The 27,320-nt window shown below is 39.1% G+C and overlaps 1 protein-coding gene across 1 annotated transcript in view; it reads left to right on the forward strand.

Moving 5' to 3' along the window:
• LOC146480090 (uncharacterized) overlaps positions 1–27,320 on the forward strand; it is a gene marked incomplete at its 3' end in the record, with an annotated part of 176,502 nt that overhangs the window by 37,624 nt on the left and 111,558 nt on the right. The window contains exons 16-45 of the mRNA XM_085110092.1: positions 274–626; positions 987–1,203; positions 2,140–2,459; positions 2,876–3,119; positions 3,487–3,821; positions 4,230–4,464; positions 5,323–5,657; positions 6,364–6,604; positions 7,722–8,056; positions 8,544–8,769; positions 9,235–9,560; positions 10,073–10,310; positions 10,656–10,981; positions 11,953–12,169; positions 12,891–13,109; positions 14,346–14,543; positions 15,257–15,463; positions 16,087–16,433; positions 17,412–17,649; positions 18,263–18,597; positions 19,570–19,795; positions 20,400–20,606; positions 21,177–21,392; positions 22,175–22,378; positions 22,490–22,690; positions 23,117–23,332; positions 23,766–23,969; positions 24,481–24,687; positions 25,267–25,479; positions 25,953–26,299. Of these exons, the coding sequence (XP_084966218.1) occupies positions 274–626; positions 987–1,203; positions 2,140–2,459; positions 2,876–3,119; positions 3,487–3,821; positions 4,230–4,464; positions 5,323–5,657; positions 6,364–6,604; positions 7,722–8,056; positions 8,544–8,769; positions 9,235–9,560; positions 10,073–10,310; positions 10,656–10,981; positions 11,953–12,169; positions 12,891–13,109; positions 14,346–14,543; positions 15,257–15,463; positions 16,087–16,433; positions 17,412–17,649; positions 18,263–18,597; positions 19,570–19,795; positions 20,400–20,606; positions 21,177–21,392; positions 22,175–22,378; positions 22,490–22,690; positions 23,117–23,332; positions 23,766–23,969; positions 24,481–24,687; positions 25,267–25,479; positions 25,953–26,299 (7,733 nt within the window). The remainder of the gene's footprint in view (positions 1–273; positions 627–986; positions 1,204–2,139; positions 2,460–2,875; positions 3,120–3,486; positions 3,822–4,229; positions 4,465–5,322; positions 5,658–6,363; positions 6,605–7,721; positions 8,057–8,543; positions 8,770–9,234; positions 9,561–10,072; positions 10,311–10,655; positions 10,982–11,952; positions 12,170–12,890; positions 13,110–14,345; positions 14,544–15,256; positions 15,464–16,086; positions 16,434–17,411; positions 17,650–18,262; positions 18,598–19,569; positions 19,796–20,399; positions 20,607–21,176; positions 21,393–22,174; positions 22,379–22,489; positions 22,691–23,116; positions 23,333–23,765; positions 23,970–24,480; positions 24,688–25,266; positions 25,480–25,952; positions 26,300–27,320) is intronic.

Consider the following 27,320-nt stretch of genomic DNA (forward strand, 5'->3'; position numbering starts at 1 on the left):
TGTTAGTTTGGTGTTTCCACTTTGACTCCTACACAGCCTTTAGATGCACTCTGGGGCATCCGCATTGTACCATTTGCAATCTTATCGTTTTATTGATTCAAAATGGTTTTCAAAAGCATGCTAAAAGGAGAAGAATAGACCAATTTGACAGGAGTTCAATCTCCAGGAAATTGCTGGTGTGAGACAAGCTCTTGGTATCAACCCAGCTCCTGTTCAGTATCTTGACCATTGAGATTGTTTAATCTGATTTTTGTTTGCTTCTCTTTCTTGTAGCACACAGAAGACCATTGGATTTTGGCTTCTTAGCTGACTCTGCTCCAGACATAAGTGACCAGAACTGGCAGCACATGTTGTTGTTTATGCGCAATGTTATTGACAATCTGCAAGACATCTCCCCAGCACCTTATGGAACAAAAGTTGGAATCATGAGTTATGCCTCTGTTCCCCACATGCATATTAACTTCAACTTTCTGTGGGGTTCAAACATCAACAAAGACAGATATAAAGGACTCATAAGCTCGCTTCATCGTCAACCTGGTAATGACAGAAGAATTGATAATGCTGTTGACTTCGCCAGGGAAAATCTCTTTAGTTCGAAAGGCGGAGTGAGGCCAGGCTCTAGAAGGGTATGTATGATGATATCAGTGGTGACTGTGTGACACTGCACTGGCTTTTAGATACATTTCTATAAGTAGGAGATAATTATTATGAAGTTTAAGAAATAGAAAATGGTATCCATGCTTGTATGAGATAATACAGCTGCAAATGGACGTTTTGGAGAATTGAAAGTTACATCTTTACCTGACCAACAGTGCAGGTAGCTGTGCTTAAATCTCCCAACTGCTTTGATTGCCATTTTGAGTGCTGTTTGGCGCTGGATGGATGAATTAATGATAATTTGTTATTTCCTCAGAGACACAGGAAAGGGTTCCTAGTGTGATGTAGCCCTCGTGGATAATGTGATCAGATTTGTTTTTCCTTTGTAGATTCTTTTGATCATAACTGCTGGACCTCAAGCACCAGGACCTAGTCATAGCAACATAGCCCCTGCAGCAAAAAGACTTCAAAAGGAAGGTGTTGAGATGTATTCAGTTGGAGTTGGCCAGAGCTATAAACAAGCTGAAGTGCTAGCACTTGCATCTTATGCAGACTATGTTCGCCCTTATGCTTTCAGTGAGCTTACTAGACGCCACTTCAATCCAGGTACACATAAATAACGATAGCAATTGGCCAACATAACCCAGAAAAACCTGTAAAAAAATTTTTCGGTACTGACAGGCATAATGTGGAACCCATTCATTCTAGGTCTGCAATCCGCAAATTATTTAACAGCCTTCTGTTCATTTTCCAAACTTCTCAGTCAGTGAAGGAACCAACAGCTTGATTACTACTGCAATGTACAAGCTCAAATGCAAAACCAAACTATAGGTTGATAAAGCGAAATATGAATAATGTTCAGTTTGGTCATGTATTGGCACTAAGGAAAATTACAGGGAGTCAAACCTGATACTCTTACCACTGAGGCCTGATCTGCATGGATACACCTTCATTTGAAAATGAAAACTTTTGTTTCCTTTCAAAGGGACTTACATGTACAGTGTCATGGAGTAGACTTGGTGACCCTCTATTCACACTGAGGTTCATTTTCAACAGTTTCATGTGAAAGGTTATGGGTTCTTTGGATGCAGCCTCTGTGGTGAGGCTACACTCAGGGCATAAACAAGGAAAAGGATTTCAGACTTTTGAAAACACAAATGTTTTAGAATGCTTCCATTGTGGATGGAGGCTTTGATATGGTGTACAACATGTAGAGATTTTTGGATGGGATTTTCCACCTCGTTGGTGACAATAATCTCTGTTCCTCCCCTCCCTCCTTTCTTGAAGTTAATGTTGATTTTTGTCCATGTTAACACACCAGAAGTATTCCAAAATATATTTGCTGGACGAAAAGGGGCCTTAGAAAATTAAAGAATGATCTCCTCATAATGACATTGTCAACTGGTCAGTGTCCCAAGAACTTTTGGTGTCATTGTTCTGACCAAAGTGCTCAGTAATATGTTTTAATGCTGTCAAAGTGACATCAGCATTGATGAAACTTCTATTTATTAATTTTTTTTTGATCTGGCATGCCCTTATCAGATTATCAAGTGGACCTGGGGTTCATCATGGATGCATCAAGTGGAGTACTCAACTGGCAGAACATGCTGGGCTTTGCCAAGGCAATGGCAAACTCCTTTGACATCTCCCCCAGCAGAACACATGTTGGTTTTATCGTGTTCAGCAAGTATGCGAAGATTGCTTTCCCATTTGATGCTGATTACACAGGAGATGGAGTAAATGGACTAATTAGTAGCCTGAAGCAACAGAAAGAAAAGGAAGCAAGAATTGATCTTGCCTTACAGACAGCACTCCGGGACTTGTTTAGCACTCGATATGGGGCCAGGACAGATGCCAGACAGGTATGACTTAACTTAGAAGCCATTACCTTAAGACTTCAAAACTTGGCAACTGTACAGGAATTGATGACCTTAACTCACCTATGGTTAAATCTGACCTGCATTGGCTGAACTGCCAAAACACCGGAGCAGTCATCCCAACTATCACTAACATTAAAATGTTAGCACTTGTTTTTGAAGGTATTCTTTTAACATACACCTCATATATTTAGTTGTTTTTATTTCTTAATTTGCTACTTCATCTGCTTGTCCAATTTGGAAGTAATTACATTAAATGTTTTTGTTTTTTTCTGACTGCCAACTCTACGTACAATTTCATCAAAATTTCATGGAATTTTCCATCCTATTATTTCCATATGCAACAAGCACATGCTTGGACTAATTTTGGAAGTTAATACTTCTGGATCATCTGTTTTCAGATTCTCATTGTGTTGTCTGCTGGTCGCTGGAATCCTTACTATCGTCCAGCCTGGAGGTCAGCAGCTGCTCAGCTTAGAGGCAGGGGAATTGATCTCTATATTACAGGGGTTTTATCTGCTGATCTTACTGGTAAATCTTATTTTCAAGACATACCATGGTCATCTTCTAAGGTTTATGAAGCTTCCAGTGCCGACCAGATGGAAAGTGTCAGGCCTGAAATGATCAGTCAGATTGCATTTGGAGGTTTGTGTCTGTTTTGTGCTTTATTTGTAACGAGTTTCACTAGGAAATAGAAATGTTGTGAAGCACAATTTACAATGTGGCAAGGTTTCCTAATTGCATGCAAAACAGTGACTGTGGGTCTCAGAACTTCAACACCTGGATGCAATGTTAAGAAATTTGAACATTTTTGAAACAACCAGAAATACTGCATAATTTAGATACTGCAAGGGAACCCCTTGATCTTAGAAACATACTCTGTTGAAAGGGAAACAAACAATTCAACTTTTTAATTTTTTTTTCATATTCTATTATCTGGTCAAACAAGGTCCTGTGTAGATATCCGTTTTTGTGATTATTTATTTTTATCTTTTTATCTTGCCATCTGCAGCAAATCCTCAACAACTGGACCTTGGATTTGTGGTAGATTCATCTGACAGTGTCAACTGGTCCCAGATGCTGCGTTTTGTAACATCCATGCTAGCATCATTTGATATCTCACAAGACAGAGCCCATGTTGGGTTTGTTGTGTATGGTGACAGAGCATCTGTTTCATTTGGATTTAATGCTCTTCAAGGTGCATCTTATACTCTTGATGGTGTTCAACAACTGATTAGCAAAATATCTCAACTTGGTGGTGGTGAAAGACGAGTTGACCTGGCATTTGATGTGGCTTATAATGATCTGTTTAGTGATGCTGGTGGTACAAGGACGACTGCAAGAAAGGTATCCTTGATTAATGTATTTCTGTGCCAATGTTGTAGCAATGCCAAGGGCTGCACTTGATCCTTAGGGAAAAGCCCAGCAGTATCCCAATAACGTAACAATATTAACAACAAAGCCACTGTAATCACAAGCACAAGTGCTGGATTTACAATTTATCAGATGAAGCTGTTTCAAGATTGGATACTGTGAATTAATTTTTCTTCCTGGATATTAGAAAAAAATTACAACTTCACCCTTTTTTTTTGGATTCAATCTAGCTAGGATGTGGATTTATCCCAGTTAGAGCACACCCAAACTGTTTTGTTTCACACTTAGTGTTATTGAAGGCACTGATGAACCAATTCTTAAGTGCTGCTTGTTTGAGTGTAATAGTCACACTACCTCCTTACATGCCTTACTTTATTGCAGGTGCTAGTTCTACTGACTGGGGGCGACTGGAATCCTCATCATCAATCACAGTGGAATTTACATGCAAATAATTTGAAGAACCTTCCAGTTGACATGTATTCTTTCTCGATTGGCTCTACACCATCACAAGACAAGCTTCAAGGTGTCATTCAATACAACAGGAATATCTTCAGGGTTGATTCATACGATGCTGCAGATGGCCGAATGCCAGAACTGGTTCAAGCAATCAACGGAGGTGGGTGTTCTTGTGGGGAAAAGAATAAATTAGATGTACTTCATAAAATCACTTTATTTAAGAAAGGGCAAAGTGTTAGGCACTGCTGAATGGCAACGTTGAAAATGACAGAAATGAGTATTACCAACTGATTCCCAACTGACACTTTAGGAGTCCAAACTGGTGGTAAGCTTAGTTGGCTATTCATGTACATGGACAAATCCTGTTGTTTATTTAAGCGTTCACCAGTTGGCTTAAAACATAACATCTCATTTCTTTCATGTACACCGCACACTGACATTCAAATCCTTGGCTAGCAGTAAACAGGATCATGACGTTGCATTTCTTTCACATACACATTTAAATCCTAGCAGTCACATGAACCTAGTTTAATGGCCTAGCTCCCACAAGTCTCTTGTAGCTCAGCGGTAGAGCGTCTGAACTAGTAATTGGAAGGTCATAGGTTCGACTCCTGTTGGGAGAATGTGGATTTACTTTTTTTAACTGTGCCTGTGTCACTGACTGAAAAAATTCATCTATCATTCAATTTTAGTCACTAAATAACATCACATTTCTCCACACATTAAACTTTATGGGTTCGCGTTACTCCTGACACTGACTTGAAAGCGGCACTGTCCTGGGCGTGAATGCCATTCAGACCTGGAAAAATCCAGGTAGTTCTTTGCATCATCTTTTTTTTCCCAGAAAAGCAGACCTCAAGATTGCAAGTTGTCACATTTTATTCTTCACCATGCTGCCTCCCTTAACCTTCATTGTGAAAATTAAACACTTTGTTAATCTTTGCAAACAGTTACCAAAAGACTAATAATAATTATGCACTGCTGCACCATTTATTGTGATCTTTTCTCTCACTCACAGGTTATGTTGAACAGCCTGTAGACATTGCCTTCTTAGTTGATTCTTCTGCGTCAGTAAACTGGAACAAAACTCGCAGCTTTATAAAGAGCATAATTGACTCATTAGACATCTCCCAGAAGGCAGGGCATGTGGCTTTTATGTCCTATGCTGCTAAAGCATCTCTTGGCTTTGATTTTGACACACATGGCCACAATGGATACAGCAAGGCTGGTGCAGGACAGTTGATAGACAAGATTACACAACTGGGTGGAGATGAGAGGAATCTCAATCAAGGCCTTGATATGACTAGCTACGTGCTTTCTGTTAGAGCAGGGGCAAGAGAGGGGGCAAGAAAGGTATGTGTGATGTGTACATTCCTAACTTGCAGTTCTCCCTATTACAGTTATCAGCTGCCACATTGTCGATTTCATCCAATTATAATTGGATTAATTTGTCTGTAAACAGTCCACTTGTCAGTTGCGTTTGACAGTATTGAGTAAAGCTGTGTACATGAAACATGTCAAGTACACTCCAGGCTGGCCACCAGTGTAGCTCAGTGAGTGTTTAAAGGATGCAGATTGGTAGGTGTGTGGTTCGCTGGCTGGACTATCCAGTTGGTGTTTGTAACTTCTGTTTCATTGGTTCAATTCCTGTTGGGAGCCAGATTTTAACCATGCAAGTCCCAAATTGTTTGTGATTTGATAAAGATAACATCGTTATTATTTTTCTTAGCTCAAAATTTAGCATCCTCCTTAATTTATCATAAAAAATGTGCTTGCATGTAAAGGTCATTGATTTGACTTGTGTCATGGAAACAAGACATTTCCTTTTTGAGCACTCTTTCTTTCTTTCTGGGCTTAGCATGTCCTATCTTTGTCTTTGTCACTATATTAGCTGCTTTCAACATTACTTTTCTAAAAATTAGCTTTTGACAACCCAGTGTAAAAGCAGAAAGGGCCAAAATGGCCTGGGCCAGAAAAGTGTCCCTTCTTATGATTTTCAGGTGTTCATTGACTTTATTCTGTGACTCAAATATTGTTTTCTAATCTAATTTTCAATCAGATCCTTGTTGTGATGACTGGTGGAGCATGGCAAGATGACAGTGACTCAAAACTATACAGAACTAGAGTGTTAACGTCAATCAAGGGCAGAGGCATTGAAGTGTATTCTGTGGGTGTAGGCCCAGATACCACTGCAAGCCAAATGAGTGATGTTGCTTCTGGAAGGAGATATTGGTTCCTGCCGAACTCATATGATGATTTAGACAATGTTAAACTAAGGCTATTACAGTCCATCCAAGGAAGTAAGTACAAAATGATGACAGGGGGAGGGGGCAGCTTAACTTTCCACTTCAATACCTTAACTAGTGGTATTTTGAGCTTCTTTATGGTTTTATAAATGGCTTTTGTAAGATACACTATTGCTTTGAATAAATGCCTGGAACATTGATTACAAACTCAGTACCTTGGTATAAGCATTTATTCACTGGAGGTGTTTAATTGTGACGGAGCATTTCTTTCCCAAGTAGTAATTGTGGATGTTTATATTTAATATAAAAAAATTTTTTTTGTGTAACAAAAACAGTACCAAGTTTGACAATGATAAGTACGTACAGAGGTTAGAACTAAAACATTTGATACCATTCTAAGTTCACAACTTTAGAAAGAGAAAGAAAAATTTGTTGTTATGTGTTTATGTCCTCCATAAAACGTCCCATCAGGAAATTTCACGTCCTAATCGTGCAGTGATGGCAAAGAAATTTACCAAAAAGTGTTATGGACATGCAGAGTTTTTGTTTTGGTTAGCAAGTCTTTTGCTTTTTAGACGTTCTTGTTGCTGTTGTTATTGCTAAAGCTCCCTACCATCCTCTATCACACCAATGTGGTTTCTAGTACCTGATCAATGGTATGGTGGAACAAGGGTCTCTGATATGTAGCTACCTTGAAATTCAAGGGTCATAGTTGTCTTATTCTTGTGTTCTCATTTGAAGATGGCAATTATTTCTCAACTCAGCGACTATGTAATCTTCTCAACAACTTAGCATTAAACTGTATGTTGCTCATCATTATAGCCTGCAGATTGCAGATGTAATCCAGTTAGGGCCCATCAATCTTTAGTTTGAATTCTCCATTTTCAACTGGTCAGTTTGTGTAGGGTATTGCTAAGTAGAACTAAAGTGTTTATTTAAGAGTATGACCCTCCCAAAAAAAATATATAGTTGTGAATGTTACATCACTGTTCCGTGTGGACTGTAGATTGAAGACTTAGCCAAACTGGGGCCCATCTAATTACTTTGGTTTGCTTAAGTTTACCCTCTGTCTGTAGTCTTCAGTTTACCCTTAGTGTGCTATATTCGCCAGTGTGTCAATGGCTTTATAAAGTAGAACTCAGGTGTCTTTTTCTTTGATTTTTTTTTGCAGAGTATGATCCTCCCATGGACCTTGGCCTGTTAGTAGACTCCTCCTCTGCTGTTGATTGGAGCAAAATGCAGGGCCTGTTGAAGGGTTATGTGCGAACCAGGAACATCTCTCCCGATGGTGATCATGTTGGCATTGTGACATTTGCATCAAGCAGCAGTGTTGACTTGTCCTTCCCTAAGTCAAGCAGCCCAGACTACAATAAAGGTCGTATCTGGCAAGCAATTGATGAACTGAGACAACAAGGAGGAAATGACAGGAGAATCGACTTGGGACTTGAAACTGTTTCCAGTGGCTTGTTTGGTTCTCATGCTGGAGCCAGAAAAGATGCCCGTCAGGTAAAACAAAACAAACGACAACAAATTAGCAAAGAAAGACCAAAACAAAACTATGCTATTGGCACTTTCCTGGTATGTTCTGCATCTCCAATAGACGGGCTCTGGACAAGAACACCCACAGTGGCTTTTAAGTTTTAATTTTTTAGAATCTTTCACTTTTTCACCTGAATAAGAACATTCTAGTCTTATGTCAGGTTTGGGATTATTTTAACAGTAAAATACCCAATTTAACACCCAAACCTTAATTTAAACTTGGGGGTCTATGCCTGGTATATAAAGACCAGCTCCCTTTAACAAGCTCTCAAAATCTGCCCATTTGAGCCATAGCTGCCACTGGGGATGCTAATTGCAAACCAAATCCACACACCAGATGAAGTGTTCCATGCAAACTGCATCGAACGGGGCCCTAATTTCTCCACTTATCATAGTCATGCTCTCTGGTGACACTTGCCTTTCTAACTACTGTGTACTCTCATAATGATTTTAGGTTTTGGTAGTGTTTACAGCCGGTGAATGGCCATCTATGACTCACCATGGCCAAATGTGGCAAAACACTGCAAAGGCTCTAGTGCAAAGGGGAGTTGAGATCTATTCGTATGGGATAAAACCAGGAGCACAATTGGAGCAACTACAAAGCATAACTTCCAAAGCTGGAAACAGTTATCTGATAGATGGCTATATGTTACCACAGCCCATCCCTACTGGAGTCACAGGTGGGATTCACTTTCATCATTCAAGAGTTCAACTTAACTCTTTTATAACTCCAGTTCCCCAGCACATTAAGCCCATAGTGTAGACCATGTCATAGTGCCTTTTTAAAAGTAGTGCCCTACAGTAAGTTCACCATTCCCTTGTCAGTTTTTCAACAAGGCTTCTCAAACTCATTAATAATTCAAAAGCCAAAGACAAAGGAAATCATGACCGTGACGTGTTTGGAAATCTGATGAAAAACTCCTTGTTTTTGCATCCTTAATTTCTCCTTCTAAATCAGTTTGTTTAAGAAGTTATATCAAACACTCGTCACAGTGTTTCATCACAATATAAAAAACCTCGAAGTTCGTCAAAAATACTCCGCTATGCATCATATTTTCAACTCTCTTCTCGGTGTTTGATATGTGATGAAACACTGTGACTCGTGTTTGATATATGACATGAACAGACATCACTTTTCCTCGCAGGTGATCCCCGAGGAATGGACATAGGCTTTGTAGTGGACTCTTCAGATGCTGTAGACTGGAGCAAGATGTTAAACTACATAACAAATGTAGTTGAATACTTTTATGACAACGTCAACTCAAACATTGGTATTGGACTAGTAACTTATGGTGAGACAGCAAAGGTTGCAATCCCTCTTAATTCAGTGAGTGGACCCAAGAATGATATCCTGAAGTCGATTGGAGATATCCAACAGCAGGGAGGATCACGTTCAGGTTTTAGTCAAGCAATGCAGTTGGTACCAAGTTTCTTTTCACCTCAGCAGGGCGGAAGAGTTGGAGTAAGAGAGGTAAATCTCTATGGCATAAATGGGTCGCTTACTGGTCTTTAACTTTATCAATAAAATATTATTTTTGAGTGTATGAGGATAAGATTAGGAACATATTAAGGCATGAGTAGTTGCTGCAGTTAGTCACTCTTGATCTTACTCTACTCTCCTAACCCATGAGTGAAAGTACACAGGCCAGACCACAATACAGGTCTATATGTTTTTTTTTGGAACGCCTTGAGTGCTTCTTTGTAGTTTGTTGCCCTTTTCCCTCTTTTGTGCTTTTGACAGTTTAACATTACCTGCTCAATAATCTGACTGTCAAACCCAGCTCAGGTAATGAGATTCCCAGTTTACCAAAAGTCCCTTGCAGACTCTGATGCCATCTTCCCTCATGGACATCAACATTTGGTTGTGGTTAAATTCCTTCATTCAGGGTGAAGAGAGAGAAAGATAGTCGTGATTAATATGCTAGATACTTACAGAAAACATTGAGAAGTCGTATATACTGAGATGCAATGTACTCTTTTTAGGTATTGATTGTTCTAACAGCATCACCATGGCAAGATCAACAGAGCCTAAACTGGATGCAGAGTGTTCAGAAGGCCAGAAACTGGGGTATTCAAATTTATTCAGCTGGCTTTGGGCCATCAGTTAAGCTTCCTCAGTTGGCAAGCATCGTCCGCAACCCTGAAAGAGATGCCTACATCATGAGCTCATATGATGACCCGGATCAAACAACACGCAAGCTTTTAAATGAAATTGCAAGAGGTGTGTGTAAAAGGATCTTTGGCTACATTTTTAACCTTGGTTGCATACATTAACACAGGCTATAAAACTATGTAGCTACAATTATTGCATTCCACAAATCACAGAACTTGGCAAACTTAGTTCTTTCTGAAAATTTGGGTTTGAAGTGTTGACAAAAGAACCTCAAAAGTGTCCAGATTTTACAAGACTGCACGGCTGGGACCCAGTCATATGTTGTCAGTAAATCTCAGTTTTTGTGCTGATTTCCTTTGTGGGACTAATCCGACCCAGATCACACTACATAAATTATGGTGACTCCTTAGCTCAAACCAGTGACTATTATTTTCACAATTGCATTTTTGTCAGGTCCCTTACCACAGCCTGCTTATGTTGATTGGGCATATGTGGTAGACTCATCTCATTCAGTGGATTGGAGTGCCTGGAGGAGGTACATACTAGAGAGTGCCTTAAGATACTTCAAGGTGTCTGATGCCAGTTACAGAGTGGGGCTTATTACCTACGGTGACCAAGCACAGGTAGCTTTCCCCTTCAATGCTCCAGAACCCTGGGATGTATTAATAGCCAAGGCGTCACAACTGGGTGGCTCTGGAAGAAGGGTTGATCTAGCACTAGAACTTGCCAGAGATGAGCTGTTTACAGAAAAGCTTGGATCAAGGACAGGGGCTAGAAAGGTAACATGAAACTTTGTTCACATTGCATGCTACAGATTGCCAAACAGTAGGCACATTTTATTTTATTACCTTGTCTGGTTTCCTTCTGCATAATGTCTAGGCTTTTAGCCCACTTTTCCATTACCAAGTTTGTTAAGGCTATTCCAAAGGTTTGTGGTGTTACGTTTATGAAAAAGTACTTTTACCAGCTAAATTAAATTCATTTGTTAATTTAAAACATCCCAAAAACAGAAAAATTAAATCTTGAAATCCATGTCAGTTATTGAGGAAAAATATATTTTAATTACCACTGAAGTGCCTTAATCTCCAAAAGATTCTCATTGAGATAGGAGGCATTTTGCTGTCATGAAACGTTCTAGAAGGAAAAAAAAGGCCTTGGACACAAACCAGAGCTAAGCCAGGACAGCAAAAGAAGAGAAAAATAAACCTCTTGCAGACAGTGACAAAGGCTCCTGGTTTGATCAATCATCAACTTAACTTATTTACACATCAAAAACGTTTAGGAACTTCACAGATTGGACAGGAATTGAGGGGGGTGGAATACGGTACACTACTTTGATCCTTTTAGGTTTTGCCCTTTGTTGACAATAGCATGCATGCACAGTAGCAAACCTGGTAAAACGTGACCGCTATGCCCTTTCTGTGATAGATTGTTTTGTCACAAGTCTCACACACACCAATGCACTTAAGTGCACTTAAGGCACACTGTCCACTGTCAGTTCTGCATTTCAGGGTCTGCGTTCAGCTACCAAAGCAACCGTGTTTAAAATTAGCACTATTTTCAGATTCTACAGTTTATTATCTTTACAGTGATACATAGTTTTCAGATTGGGTTTCTATAAAATTTGTATACAAATTGTTTTTGTGAGAAACACCTACACACAGGTAAGGAGATGGCTGCTTTCATCATCAAATTATGTAATCTTTGCATTACAAAACCTGTTTATATTATGTTTCCTTTCCTCTTTCAGGGTATAATTCTCTTTACCAGTGGTCCATGGCCATCCCAATACAGAGATTCTTGGAAATTGGCAGCAAGGCAACTGCGTCAAAAGGGGGTTGAGATTTATGCTGTTGGAATTGGTTCATCTGTGGATGAGGATCAACTTAATGAAATTACTGAGAACACATATACAGGGAATGATCTGTCTTCCATTACACCTGACCTTGACTATGACATCAGAACAGGTATTCAAAACGTGGACATAGAATATGCATACATTGTACAATCTCAAGCCACCAGGGCGATAACTGGTGCAAACTACCACATTCGATCAACTGATGTTTTTGCCAATTTAGGTTGGAAAACCCTTGATGCCAGATGCAAACAATTGAAATTAGTCTTAATGTATAAAATTCAAAATAAACAATTTGCCCCAGATTTGAGTAATTTCTTCATAAGAATAAGTGACTGTAGTAAAGGTCACCATTGATGAAATTCTGAAACTGATCTAGCACCTCCATAGCTGCGATCTAAGAGTCTTAAACAAAGCTTTTAGTACATCGTGCTATGTTATGGAACAACCTTCCTGAATTGACTAAAAGAGCAAAATCTCTATTGGAGTTCAAGAAAAGTGTTTTCTCTATCTGTTCCTGATTCTGAGTTATGCATACGTGTAGATATATTTTATTTCTATCTCATACTTATCATTCTGCCCCACTTGAAAATCAGTATATGTGTTGTAGAGGCTAGCGTAAACAAATAAAGATCATGTATGTATGTACTTGTTTATGCAGTTCGCGTTATCAGCTGTTGAAATGGGACACTTCTAGGCGACTGGTGGGATCCTGCTGTACATAATAATATGGACTTGAACATTGTTGACTGTATTGGTGTCCGTATGTGGGGTTTTTTTTTGTGATGCATCACTGAGATTTTAGTAGAGACAAATTGTTTCTCTCTCATCAGCTAAACCAGGCCAGAAGTTATCAGAATGCCAAAGGCAGTATCAACATGCCATCAGCCATTATACACCTCATGCCATGATACCGCAGTGTAAACCTGATGGTAGTTTTAAACCACAGCAGTGTGATATGTCATACTGTTTCTGTGTTGACAGCAATGGAGATGAAAAACCAAACACCCGTCTTAATGTCAGATATGGAACACCAGTATGCGACGACACAGGTATGAATGTGGGAATTGTTGTGCAAACCTGTGAACACTGATTTCTACACATTTGGCTTTGCTCTAAGAACTCAAGCTTATTTTCCATGGTGTTTATGGTAAACTGCAAAATTGTGAAGTGATTATGATAAATCAATGTATTTGGACAAGGGAACCATTGTAATTTGTGTTGTCTTTGCATTAAAACTATATTAGATGCTTCATATTATTGTCGTCCCAAAGAGAAACGCTCAAGTTAAAAACGAATAATATTGCAGTTAACCATGCACAGGTCTCGCATAACCTGAAGACTGATACCTGGAATACCCAGGGGCCTCCACTGAGGTCAGCCAGCCTCCAGATGGGCTACTGCATTGCTGACAAATCCTTCAAAACAGCCATGAGCCTTGCACAGGCAAATGACAAGATTTGTGAGCATTCCGTGCAGTGCCATTTTGCATTGGGAGATCTGTTGCTGTCTCACATACTACTTACAACTGATGGCCATCAAAACTTAAATACTGTATGAGAATTGGTGGAACCCTAGTGAACACTAGATTTCTGGACTCTTGAAACTATGTAGTTTTCTAAGTTACCAGTAAGTAACTGTTTGTTAACACCAGATAAGAAGAAGTTTAAGAAGGCACTATGGCAACGGTAACAAGAACGTCGCAAAACAATTGGATTAAATGAGAAAAAGAAAGGCCCTGCATGCACATTAAAAATGTTGGTGCATTTCTTCACTGTCCTCGGCCAAAAAACAACGTGAAATTGCCAAATTCAAAGTTTTGTTGAGAACGTGAGCACATGGTGGTAATTTTATCATTTCCTGTCTCAAATTGAATGCAGTTCCCACCTGTTCTTTTACCGGGTAGTTCAGCCACATTGTACCAGTTGAACGAATTGGAATAGTCACAAACTAGTACAAGTAATGTTAACTTATATTTTCAAGCAATGTTTTTGTTATGGTTGTTGTGATGGTTTCTTAAAGTGCCAAGTAACAAGAATTACAACATTAGATGGGACATACATCAGCAACTCTGAACTGAACATCCAAATAATTAGTGTAACCCTGCTTAGTCAATAATTAGTGTAACATCTGCTTGGTCAAGTGATAGAGGGCCCCATATAGAAATTCAAGTTTACTTAAATCAAGAAAACATGTTTGCAGTCCACTTCCAAAACATTTCATGATGACTAAACTGTGTATACCAGACAAAAGTGCTTGATATGAGAGACAATATATTGCCATCACAGGTATACAGTCCACAGCTTGTCAGGCTCAGCAGCTCCACTCTCAAGGCTCAATGATGCCTGGTCCAGAGTGTAAACCTGATGGAAAGTTTGAAGAAGTTCAGTGCAAGTCGCTGACTAAACAGTGCTGGTGTGTGGATGCATCTGGCTCAGAATTAGCTGGGTCTAGAACCACGAAGTATCTCAGGTGTCCACAAGCTGGTAGGTGCTGTTAAAAAAGGTCAAGGTTCATCCAAAGGCTTTAAAGTTAAAACCGCATAACCACCACCTTAAGGAGGTGCTACTCAATACATGGAATGGTTGTACCAAAAGACTAGAACCACTTCAAAAGCACACTGTGTAATCATTACCACAGGAAAAACAAACAAATAAACAACAAAAAAGCTAAGAATAGTATTCATCTGATTTGTCTCAGTGCAGGATTTCACCCACAGACTTTACAGGTACAGTAGAACCACTAGAAAGTACTAAATTAGTACTTTCTTGTGGTACTACTGTACCTGTAAAGTCTGTGGGTGGAATCCTGCACTGAGACAAATCAGATGAATACCATTCTGTTTTGTTGTTTGTTATTGTTATTTGTAATTTGAATTTATCATTAAAGCTAAAGAATTCATTCACATGATGAACCATTACAACCACTGACACTAAATGAGTTGTGGGGTGGGGTACCTACTTATGTGATGTACATTTGATGTCTAGTTGAAATGCAACGTGGATTTTAGGGGTCAATTTTTTGGCAGACTATGCACTGTCCCATTTTATTGGATAACAAGGCACATTTCAAAGTATGGGCACAACAAGAGGGGAAATTGGGTTGATTTAAACCCTAGAAATGTCTCTACGAAACCCAACCTCATCAAACCAGGATTCATGTAAACCCAGCATTAATTTGGTCAATTGCAAATTTCCAGGGAAGCCAGCCACCTCATGTGAAAGGCAATATCAAGGAAGAGATCCTTTAGAGTCTAAAACACCACGTTGCAGAGCTGACGGCACTTTTGAGGACACGCAGTGTACAGATGATGAGTGCTTCTGTGTAGATTCAAATGGGGCAAAGATGTCCGGAACTAATGTCCTCTTATCCAATGGAAGACCTGACTGCACTGCCTCACAACCAGGTAAGCAGTCTATTCTTCCTATTAATCTTCTTGGGTATCTGCGATTGTGATGAAGATTACAAGGCCAATTAATTTAAATGGAACTCTTTGTTGCTCCCAAACTTAACTTTGCCAAAATTTGTAAGATCTGAAATTAAATGTCCTTGAATTAGTAAATGTTTAAAATAAAATGAGCTCAGTTGTTTGTGCAATAAAATCAAAACGTCTTGTATGCAAAACAGTACAGGCACTATGTGGAGTAACTTGAATTGTTCGGGATGCAAGCGTACGGCCACAACACGAATTTAGAGTATGTTCACTTCTTTAATGTCATGAGAGGCTCAAACTCCAAATCATTGAGACACAGACAAAAACTTCAACCTTATCCTCTGCACTAAATGTGCTACAGACAACGCTTAATGGACAGATCAAGAAGAAAAGTTAAAATTCTGTGATGAACCTCATGGCATCCCTTGCCTTTGGGGTAACAATATGAATTATCATAATTACAAAACCTGAAAAGCTCGTATTTCTGTTTAAATTATAAACCAGCATATAACTTGAATGGCTAAGTGAAAACCCAATTGTATCCTCAGGGACTGACACTATATATATTGCGCTAACTATCACTGACTCGTTCATAGGTGGCTTCAGACCCTTAGATGTTGGAATAATTTTTGACCAAACCTTGGCTCTTGGAGCTGATGACTGGGTAGCTGTTCTTGATTTCTTGAAGAGAATTGTAAATGGCCTTGGTGTCTCTGCTGCACCTGATGGTACAAGAATTGGGCTAGTACGATTCACCTCCAGGCCATTGATTTCCCTATATTTCAACACAATAAAGGATGAATACCTCACAGCTGATGTTGTAAACAAGTTCATTGAACCCATTAAACAGATGCAAGGTGCAAGACGTATTGACCTGGCACTACAGAGTGCTGCTTCAGGTATCTTTTCAAGCAAGGAAGGTTCAAGAGCAAATGCCAAGAAGGTAAATAAAATATACAACCACTAACAACCATTAAAAGAACAAAAAGACTTTGTTCGGGAGTTCAGATATTAAGCAGAATTAGAGTTATGATTACAGCAGATGGCAAATGGTAGAAATGACTATGTGACCATGTTTACTCTACATCTGCAGCTTGCTGTTTTCAATTTCTCTGCAAAATTGAGTAGTTTTTACCCTACCATCAAACGCGAGAATTTTTTTGTACTGTTCTCATCTATGCACCCATTTTAACATAATACAAATCTGGCTTTTGCCATTTGCCATAAACGCTATTCTAAATCTCTCTAATATCTAATGCATCATTCTAAAGGAGTGTGCACTGCTGGAAATGACTGATACATAGCTCTTTGTGTCCTTGGATCACTTACTTTTTGCGCAAAGGCATTAAGTGATAATTTCTGCACAGACTTAATGAGAAAAGGAGAACAATTCCTTGTTGATATTCAAGGCTCGACACTAACAGTAGCAAACTAGGCACAGATTAAACATTCTGTTGTGGCTAGAAGGTTTGGTGCTTTCACTAACACTGGAGTATACTGGACAGAAAAAACGAAGAGAAACTGAAACAGGACCTACGTTCAGCCCCTTTTTGTGCTACATGGTAAAGTTGAAGTTTTTTATGTTATGGTTAAAATTTTGTTTTAACTAGTCAAAATCAGCCACTGGGTTAGTTTTAAAGTTAGTCCTGACCCCTGATATTTCGTTTGTGTTTCTTGTGGTCAACGAGTTTTGCAAATGGTTTAATGAGACTGTTTGCATGAATGAGTCAACCAATGAAATCTATCATAGCATTTTAAAGGGACAGTAGCTAGTAGATTCAATGCACTCTATTTTTCGTTGATGCTTTAGCTTGTTGTCAGTCATGTTAAGGTAGCACCATGATGTATGTTCTGCAGTGCCTTTCATGTATATTATCTTTAGAGTACTCCAGAAACAACTAAGAGATTTGTTTGTCTTCAGGTTGCTGTGTTAGTCACAACTGGCCCACAAGACATGCATCAGCCTCTATCCACTCCATTAGCTGATGCTGCAGCTGAACTCCACAATGCCGGAGTGGATGTCTACTCAGTTGGTATTGGGCCAAATGTTGTACTTTCTGAGTTAGAAGCTGTAGCCTCAAGACCGGAGTATGTGTTTAAAGCACAGACTGCCAGTTTACCCATCATATCCTCTCAACTGACAGATATGATACGCCAAGGTAAACCATTCCAGCACCCATAAGTTTATAAGCATGTTCATGCCTGGGGACCACTCATTGATTGCATTTGACATAGGAAGAACGCACTTCTAATATAGATTGGAGTTGAGATTGTATGGGACAGCCAATCAATCAACTTGGGATTGGGACGTGTGTCTGGCATCCATTGCAGATTTTACAGGGGCGGATGACATCATCACTAACTTGGCAAAGAGCCATTTCGTCGAATGCCCTCCCTAATCTTTGATTATTACTAGTCTTAGTAATATTTGTTCTCTTGGGCACTTTTTGAAGGCAATGGCTCATGAACATTCGTGAAAGTTATTGCCTTGCAATTGTTGCTGTAAAATTAGTGTCTGTAACACGAGTGTGAGTACTCCACTTCTCTGGGTTATCAATCAGTGGTTTCCTGTTCCCACTTTGTATGCCTGGATGAAGAGAGACTTTGTGAAACAAAGTTTCATGTAATGCAATAAAATACCAGGAAACTGAGGAAAAGGGCGTGATTGAAAGTCAACATGCCACTGTGTCTTCACTTTGTTAATTGGTGCCATTGGGTTGGGGCTACAGGTAAAATAATGAAAACTTTAATAAATATTTCCTTTCTCCTCAGGTCGTATCCCATCATTAGACATTGGTTTCTTAGTGGATTCATCAGATGCTGCAAACTGGCAAAAGACATTGAATGCTATCTCCTCCATTGTTGATAATTTGGATGTATCTCAGAGTGGCACCCATATTGGCTTTATCCCTTACAGTTCATCAGCTTCAGTGGCCGTGCCCTTCCCCTCTGGAGATACTCGACCATACAATCCAAGTGAAGTGAAAAAGCTCATAAACAGTGTAGCCCCATCAGGAGGATCTGAAAGAAGGGTGGATCGAGCATTCCAGTTGGCTAATGATGACCTCTTTGCACCAAGAAATGGATCACGCCAGGCTGCAAGACAGGTATGTTAACCCTTCAATCCCTAAGAGTGCCAATTGGCCCATAATGCCATAACTCTGTCAATATTTGACAGATTTCTATGAATTTTTGACACTAAGATGGTCTTCTGAAGATCTTCTCATTAAAAGGATGAAAACTTAACCCCCTCCCATATGTGATATGGTTGACCACCCCCTTACCTTTTCAACTTTTTCCCCCAGAGGTTGTGGGTCTTAAGACATCTCTCACATTATTGAACATGTTGAGAACTGCAAAATAAGCTATAGTTTAGGGGTATACCTAATGTAATATACACAAGCATTGGGACATTTTTGAGCTTTTAAATTGTTCCGTTTTAAAACTTTCTATCTCAAAGCCATAACTTTTCTCATTCACAATTGTATCAGTTATGAAATACACTCATGAGTAGCGTTAAAATAGTATATCATGCATGGACATTGAGTTTGTAGTCCTGGATCCGGAGAAAATGACGTTTTGCTTTAGGGGTTAAAGGGTTAACAGATTACTAGTTTTGAGTTGTTTTGTGACATGCCAGTGTGCACACATGTAAACACAAGTGGCATAAAGTGATTAGTTGTAATTGCTGCTGCTTCGGAATTCCTTGTTATTTGGTTGTTGTTATAATTGTTTCAATAAACAAACGTTCAGAGGAGCAGTCTAGGCTGACAAGAATTACATGTAATAACAGCTGTTTTGCTGTTTTGGTATCTGAAAATCTTGAGCACAGCTTGGAGTCTTGTTTTAAGTCTGCGTGCGGAGATGTGTTTCATGTGGATTTTAGGAAATAATGTATTCCCATTTCTTTGTCCACCTTTGTACACCAGTGGTCACTTTTGATTGATGTCACATGCTCTGTTTTCAAAAGGCTTGTGTTTATTACAAAGTTAAATTTTCTCTGCAGATAGGAATGATTTACGATTTCTTCCCTCTGTTGTCTGCCTGATTTCATGACCACGTTGTTGTGTTTTTTCCAGATCGTTATTCTATTTATCAGTGGACAATGGCCTGACAGCAAGTGGAGTTACCCTCTGATGCAGCTGAAGGACAAAGGTGTGTCAGTGTTTGTTTTAACAACAGATCCCTCAGCTGATACTCCAGAGGCATTGAGAGCTGCAAGTGGAGAAAGATATGTGTTTAGGACGAACCCTTACAGTGATGTTGAGGAGGCCCAGCCAAAAATCATCCATGCAGCAACAAAAGGTGTGTATTGAAACCTCATTTCATAATTTGCTTCTTACTGGATCTTTCTTTCATCCTTTATTAAATGGCCAATCAGCCATTCCCCAAGGGTGACCGCTTAATGCATGTTTGACTGTAACTTTGTGAAATTGGCATATTAAATATATATTAAAACTCTGGAAAAAGAAATCCTGAGTCCCCCAATGGGAATGAAATGCATAACCTTCCAGATTACCATTTGAAATGTTCTACTACTGAACCTTGAGAGCCCTGTGTGGTGACTGAGGTCACATGGGTTCCCCATAGCTTAGTGGTACAACATTCCAACTTGTAATCTGGAGGGTCATGGGCTTGATTCTCGTTGGGGACTTGAAGTTTCCATTTTCCTTGTAAGATATTTAGAACTGTTGAGAATAATTATTGGAACCAAATTCCTGTTAGCACAGTACAAACGGGCATAAGAAACAACACCACAAAAACGTTTTCTGATTTGAATTGTCACACTTAAACTTATGTCAAGATTTAATCCAGATTATGTGTTCCTAGAAAGGAAAATATTTGATTTTTTCACTTATTAGTGAAAATGTTTTGATCTTCAGAAATCTTCATTTTGTTTTGTTATTAGAATCTAAAGTGACATTGTGTCAAAGGTTCAACAATGATGATGATCAATTTGTTGTACCACAACGGCCTGGATCAAAGTGCAAGTCAGATGGAGCTTATGAAGAGCTCCAGTGTGATGCCAACTCAAAGGAATGCTGGTGTGTTGACCAGAATGGTTATGAAATTACCGGAACTCGAACAACTGGGCCTATAAAGTGTCCTGCAATAGGTGAGTTACTGAGAAATTAAACTGAGCTTGGATTGTCAGAGTTAAATAACTGCAAAGAAAAAATTCGACATGCCTGAAACCAGTGTCAAAACCACACCCTTCTGCACACTAGTCAGGTGTTCTAACCATTGAACTTTAGGGAGGCGGAAATGTTGATGTCTGGCATATAGACTGCTTATTGCTAGGACTGGTACTTACAAAAGTGTCTATATGGTGATATGGAGAGACCATAAATGCTATTGACATACAGTACACTGCATCCAGTTTGTTGGAAGTATGTAATTACAAGTAGAAGTCACCAAATAATGCAGCATACATTTTGGATATATTGTTAATTTGGACAGCAAGTTTTCTTTACTGAAGGTGATGTTTGATCTTGGGATAGCTTTTTGGTGGTGAAATTATTGTGTCACATTTGACTTTTATTTTCAAAAAATGCCGTAAAAATTTCACATGATAGTTGAGGTTGTTTACTTTCATTTTGTGGTGTTTCAAATGCAGGTCATGGTGAGTTGCATACAATTGACATGTAAGTAGTAATGTAACGGTAATGTATCTTTGCATAATTAGGGAGAGACTCTACACCTTGCCAGAAGGAATATTCAGAGAAGTCAAGAAACTGGTTGTTAAAAGGAAGGGACTTGCCTCGCTGTAATCCAGATGGCAGTTATGCTCCAAAGCAGTGTCACAAGACGTACTGTTTCTGTGTTAACAAAGATGGGGTTGAAATATATGGTACCAGGAAGATTATTTCAGATGGTGATGTTATGTGTGGCCCTGATCCAGGTAAATTTTTGGAACTTTAAAAAGCACACAGTAGTTCACACAAAAGATTCAGTCTGGCGAAAGGCTAACAGTTGAAACGTCAGCGCTTGAATCTCTTTACATTGGCTAAATTTAACCTTATAAACTCTGTTGATAAAACCAAACATTTGTATCACTTGTTATATTTATTTGCCAGGCTCACCTTACTCTCTCCTTAAACTGCGAATAATATGCTTTTCCCTTATAGGTCTTTCAGACAATCATGGACAAAAGTCTTGGCAAAAACTTGATTTTCTGTAATTGCTATACTTATGCTATGAGGCAGTCATGGCCAAAAGTCTTGGAACATGCTGGATTAATTGCTGTTGTTGATATACGTATTTAATGCTAAGAGAACACCTTCCCTACTCCTTCAATGGTAGGACCATATAGAATACTCCTTACATGTCAACATTGATTTGGTGGTGGGGGGGGGGGGGGGGGGAATTACAGAATTTAGATTTTTGAGCAGAAGTATATCTGTTGCAGGTTTAGGTCAGGCACATTCTTGATCTACGCAACATGTTCAGGTTGTATCTCATATACAGAGACAGACAGATTGATGACAGATCGAGGAAATGTATCAAACTAGAAACGAAGCATAGCCGACATTAACAAATGATAAACTCTAACTATGCCATCATTGCCAGCTGCTTATAATACATATTAAGCCTTTTTTTAATAACTGGATAAGGTGGTTCCTCTGGCCTGCTATAGTTATTTATTTTTCTCTGCTTATTTTAGTCTTTGCATTTTTTTTTTAGCACTTACCACCTGTGAGAGTCAACGAGTTGATTATGCAGCCAATCCACTCCCAGGAGCTTTCATACCACGTTGTAAGGCAAATGGAAACTTTGAAGCAGAACAATGCCATGGCTCTGTTTGCTACTGTGTTAACAGGAATGGCATACGCATTCCCGGCACTGAAGCTAACATTGGTCAGGGAAGGCCTAATTGCAAAGATCCGGGTGAGCATGGTTTTTTTGTTAAAATGGTAAATTTTAATCTTTATCATAATTCAGTTTGCTTATATATCGGCAGAAATCAGCCCCAATGGCATTGTGTTACTTCTTTTGCAGATGAAACTCTGACAGATTGTGAGAGGCAAGTCCAAAACAGTCTGATTGATGGTAGTCAATTTGTTCCAAGATGCAAACGAGATGGAGCTTACGAAGATGTACAGTGTGATGCATCAAGCGCTGAATGTTGGTGTGTTGACAAAGATGGCAAAGAACTACTGCAAACAAGGTCTAAGGACCTAGTGAAATGCCCTGATCAAAGTAAGCGTTAATCAAATCACCTCTTTCTCATTGCATTTATGTTTGATGTTTTCAGTGGATTCAGGTGCATTTGGAGATTCTCTCTGAATCACGTATAATTATAACTTTTTTGTCTCAATTTTTACTAATTCTTTACCATTTAAGAGAAGAAGCAGAAAAAGTGTAAGAGTGAATGTCATTGTCCAAAGAGACCACTGTGCTAGACATGCAACAACATTAAAAAAAAAAATTTCACAGCAGAGAAACAACCAGGACCCAGTCAACCGGCAGGAAAGGGTTAAATGTAGACTTTTCGTCTGGGAAAAGGATGCTGCAACAATTAATACTAGTGCTGCTGATTGCCGGACAATATGGACCACCCACTGATTTTTGTCCACATGATTAATTCCAATTGACTTATTTAACATTTTTTATCACAATTTGCAGAAGACCCTGTGACGTCTTGCCAGCAACAGTACCAGGAAAGTTGGCGAAATCCTGTCAAAGGCCGTGCTGTGCCATTATGTATGCCAGATGGGAGTTACAGCAAGCTGCAGTGCTACCTCAGTACTTGTTATTGTGTGGATGAAAATGGAAACCAGATAAGAGGCACCAGTGTCAATGCCTTGCGGGATGGACTACCAAACTGTGATGACGACCCTGGTCAGTTTGCTATCTTTATGCTGGTCATGTCCTGCGACATTTAATGCGTTTTTTTTAAATTAAGTTCTTTATCACCTTTGCTTCTTTTATGTGATTGCATTTTGAATTAATTTGGGCTGTTTTTCGAATTCCTTAATGGCATATTCAACATGTAACGTGTTCAGAAATCGACATAATTCACACTCTTTGACAGCATCATATCGGTCTAGGTACTATGCTCTCTCCAAGGTGCCTCGTCATAGCCTAAACGCTCTTAAAGCTTTTTTTTGTGGGGGGGGGGGGGGGGTGAGAGGGGGAATGAGATACTGTTTCATACTGTTTCATCAGATACATTTGTTGAAGCCTGGGAAACATGGGACATTTGTATTATATTTTGTCAATGTGGCTGACAAGCATTCACTGTCTAACAGTAGAAGTTTGTAATGTTTTGCAGGAAAGCCCCAATCTGACTGTCAGAGGAGACAAGCTCAGGCACAGCTGTCCTCGTCTCTAACTCCCCAGATCATGTGTAAACCCAATGGTTCTTTCAGTGATGTACAATGTGACAAGTCATCAAATGAATGTTGGTGTGTGGACCAAAATGGTTATGAGATTCTTGGAACAAGAACTCTCAGACTTCTCAAGTGCCTTTCAACTGGTAATAGAATCATGTGTTCTTTGGTAATTTGTTTTAGAATAGTCAAAACAGTGCAAAAAATGCAACTTCCAAATGAAGCATTCAAGATGTGATTAATAATTGGATCCCCCCATAATGTAAATTGTTATGTTGAAGTTGTTTTTATAGTGCACATATTGCATTATGCCTCGCAGTACTTTACAAGACAATTATGGAAATGAGATTGGACTTATTTAGTGCATTGTTGATCTCATGATGTCCGGGATGCAACCCAAAAATTGGGTAAAGCATGGCTTTTCTTGTATTTATATTCTCTGGAACAACTTAGAACAGCCAATTTCCCAGGCCTCTTAAAACTAGGTATCAATGAACAGCCTTCTCCGTTGAAACTCACACGTTGTAAATATTATGTAAACCAGTTGAAAGAGTCTTATTCTCTCTTGCAAATACAGATAGTTACGGTGTATAAATAAAGTATTGTTGTTGCATTCCCTCAAGTGAGCAAGTTTCACTTTGTTTTGTTGTTATCCAGCACCAGTCTCGCCATGCGAGGATCATGTTAAGAGGTCATTTGGAGGAAAGTTGGCGCTTTGGTACCATGTTCCTTATTGTAATTCAGATGGAAGCTACCAAGATGTTCAGTGCAATGCTCACACTGGTAACTGCTGGTGTGTGAGCAATAATGGACTCGAGTTCACTGAAACACAAAGCAAGAAAATGCCAAACTGTGTTACACCAAGTGAGTCACTGTTTTCTTTCCTATAATGTTCCCTGTTAGTAAAAAATAATGATTTTGTTGTTAACCTGTTTCCTATTATTACTGCAAGGTGCAGAGAATGTGGAAATACAGAAGGTGCACAGTTACTTGTGTCTTGAAAAGTTTCTTGAATTTTGGTATTGTTGTTCGTATTATTCACAGTCCCACAGAACAAAGTACCCAATTTTTCAGAAACAGTACTGAAGAAAATTATTGTGAATGTTACGTAGTACATCAGGTCACTTTTGTTGATACTTCCATCCTAGTTTTTGCTTTCCTTGGGGTGAACATTTTATCCCCAGCCAGAAGATAACTCGGTACTGCTACCCTCCCCCTATTGGGGAGGGGGTGAGTAACCCTGTTATAGACTAGCTAGTATTGACATGTGTCAGTTGTAGTACCCCATCACTCCACCAACTTAAACATTGTTTACTGGTTTCAAGAAAGAACTATTCTCTGACATTCATTGTTATGTTTGCATTTTGGGATTTTGTGGACAGGCGCTAGGTTTGAATACAAGACAAGATCTAATAGTATTTTAATTTGCAACAATCTTTATAGTGTGGTACACTCCATGCCAGCAACATAGACAGCAGGTTCTTGGTCCTACGGGCAGTGCTCCATTAGGTGCCTATGTTCCTCAGTGCAAATCAGATGGAAGCTATGAGAAGACACAATGCCAAAGCAGTGGGCCGGTCTGTTGGTGTGTTGATGCAAATGGCAAGGAAATACCTAATACCAGGCGGAATGGGGATCCAAACTGTGCCAAGCCAGGTAGAAACTTGGTTTTGTGAATTCTACTTTGTTCACTTCGTTTATTGTTTTTGAAGCACCCTCTGCTCTGTCAGCTAGTTTCTTTGAGGGAGCTTTGAATCCCAGATTAATTGGGATGAGAACTTGTTGTGAGAATTGTTATCCCGGTTTTCTGGGTTTTGTTTCCCTCACAAAAGGTAACAATTTAAAATTACACTTTTATGTGGATATAGAGAACCAAAACAAAAAGCAGCCATGCATGAGGTGATGACTTTGGCTTCCTCTTTAATTATGACAAATCAGAGTCCTTTTGGAAGAGGCAATGCTCTGAAACTCTATATACCCTTTTTTGCGTTAATTTCAACTTGTCACTAATAGTAAGCAGTCACCAGGCCACTTCTCAATGCATTTTCATGTGACTGCCACCGAAACACTTATTTACTGTACACTTACACTTCTTTATATATACTATTTTGTTTTTTTTGTTTTCTCAGATAATATCACCAGTGTGCCAGTGAAACTTGGCTTCCTTTTTGATGGCTCTGAACAGATTAGTCACCCAGATTTTCTTGCACAAATTGACATAGCAAAACAGGTTGTTGACACCTTTAATGTCAGTGATAGCCTCGCACGTGTTGGTGCTGCAGTCTACAGTGATAACCCAAGAGTGCTGTTTAACTTTACTGATCCTCTGTATGGTCCTTACAATACTGCACAGGCAGTTAAAGAACTCCTTGACAAGACGCCACATGACCAAGGTGCAGCTAGGCTCAGTTATGGTTTACAAACTGTAGCTTCAGATTTGTTTAACCTCACAGAAGGAAGCACTGGTGCTCCACAGGTTAGTTTGCCCTGTAATTCCCAAATTCCCAAACTGTGTTTGCCAAATAATTCTTTGTTATGATGTTAGTGTATTATTACTGGGCTCTCAATAACATGCGAACCGTGACCTTTAAAACCCAACTAATGATGCATATTTTTACTGCTAGCAATCATAATTATGGAGACAACTGGCCGACCACAAAAATACAGGAACTAACAAATTTGATCAAAGTGCGCCAATCACAGTGTTTGAATGTGGCCTTTTCAACGCTCTGAGCCGGACATTTTAGTTTCTAAGAGGTCTGCTGAGCTGATTGATTTTTTTTTTTTTTTTTTTTTAATGCAAATCTTTATTGGAAATAACAAGATTACAATTTGTAGTTTTACATTTCGGAAATACACACAGATACACAACACTGGACACATGCACAAAAAACGTACACACAAACACAAGTTGTAACAGGCATGTTAAATATAGACTAAGTAGACTAAGTAAATAATGAATACTAAAGAGGTTGAATTATGAAAGGCCTTCAATGCGAAGTTTGAAGGCAATACGTTGCTTCGATATTTTCAAGTCCTTGCAGCAATTCCGAAACATCTGCGAGAAAAGGCAAGTCAGACCTCGCTTAACAAACGCAAATTCGAAAAGGACAACTTTATATTCTCTCTGTCGCCAACTGTTTCAATAAACTTACTCGAGGTGAAAAGCAAAGATTTCTATTGGCTTATTACAAAAAAATTTGTAACTAAGGCTACTGGTTCAAGGAAATGGGGACACGAAATTCAGTCGATGAATTTGAGTTGGCCTTGCTATTTTAGTAAATTGAAGCTAATCTGTAAGGAACCTAAACTTAGAGAATTCTATTATAAATTTTTACATAGAATTATTGTTACAAAGAAGGAATTGTATTACTTTGGTATTGAAAATAACAAAGACTGTCTATACTGTAATGAAGGTGACTCGATGGGTCACACTTTCATCGACTGCCACTTTTCCAAGTCCTTTATCAGTAACGTTATGGAATGGTTCAACAGGG

This window comes from Pavona decussata, unplaced genomic scaffold (assembly GCF_977016875.1).
Source record: "Pavona decussata unplaced genomic scaffold, jaPavDecu1.1 SCAFFOLD_56, whole genome shotgun sequence".
NCBI classification, from domain to species: domain Eukaryota; kingdom Metazoa; phylum Cnidaria; class Anthozoa; order Scleractinia; family Agariciidae; genus Pavona; species Pavona decussata.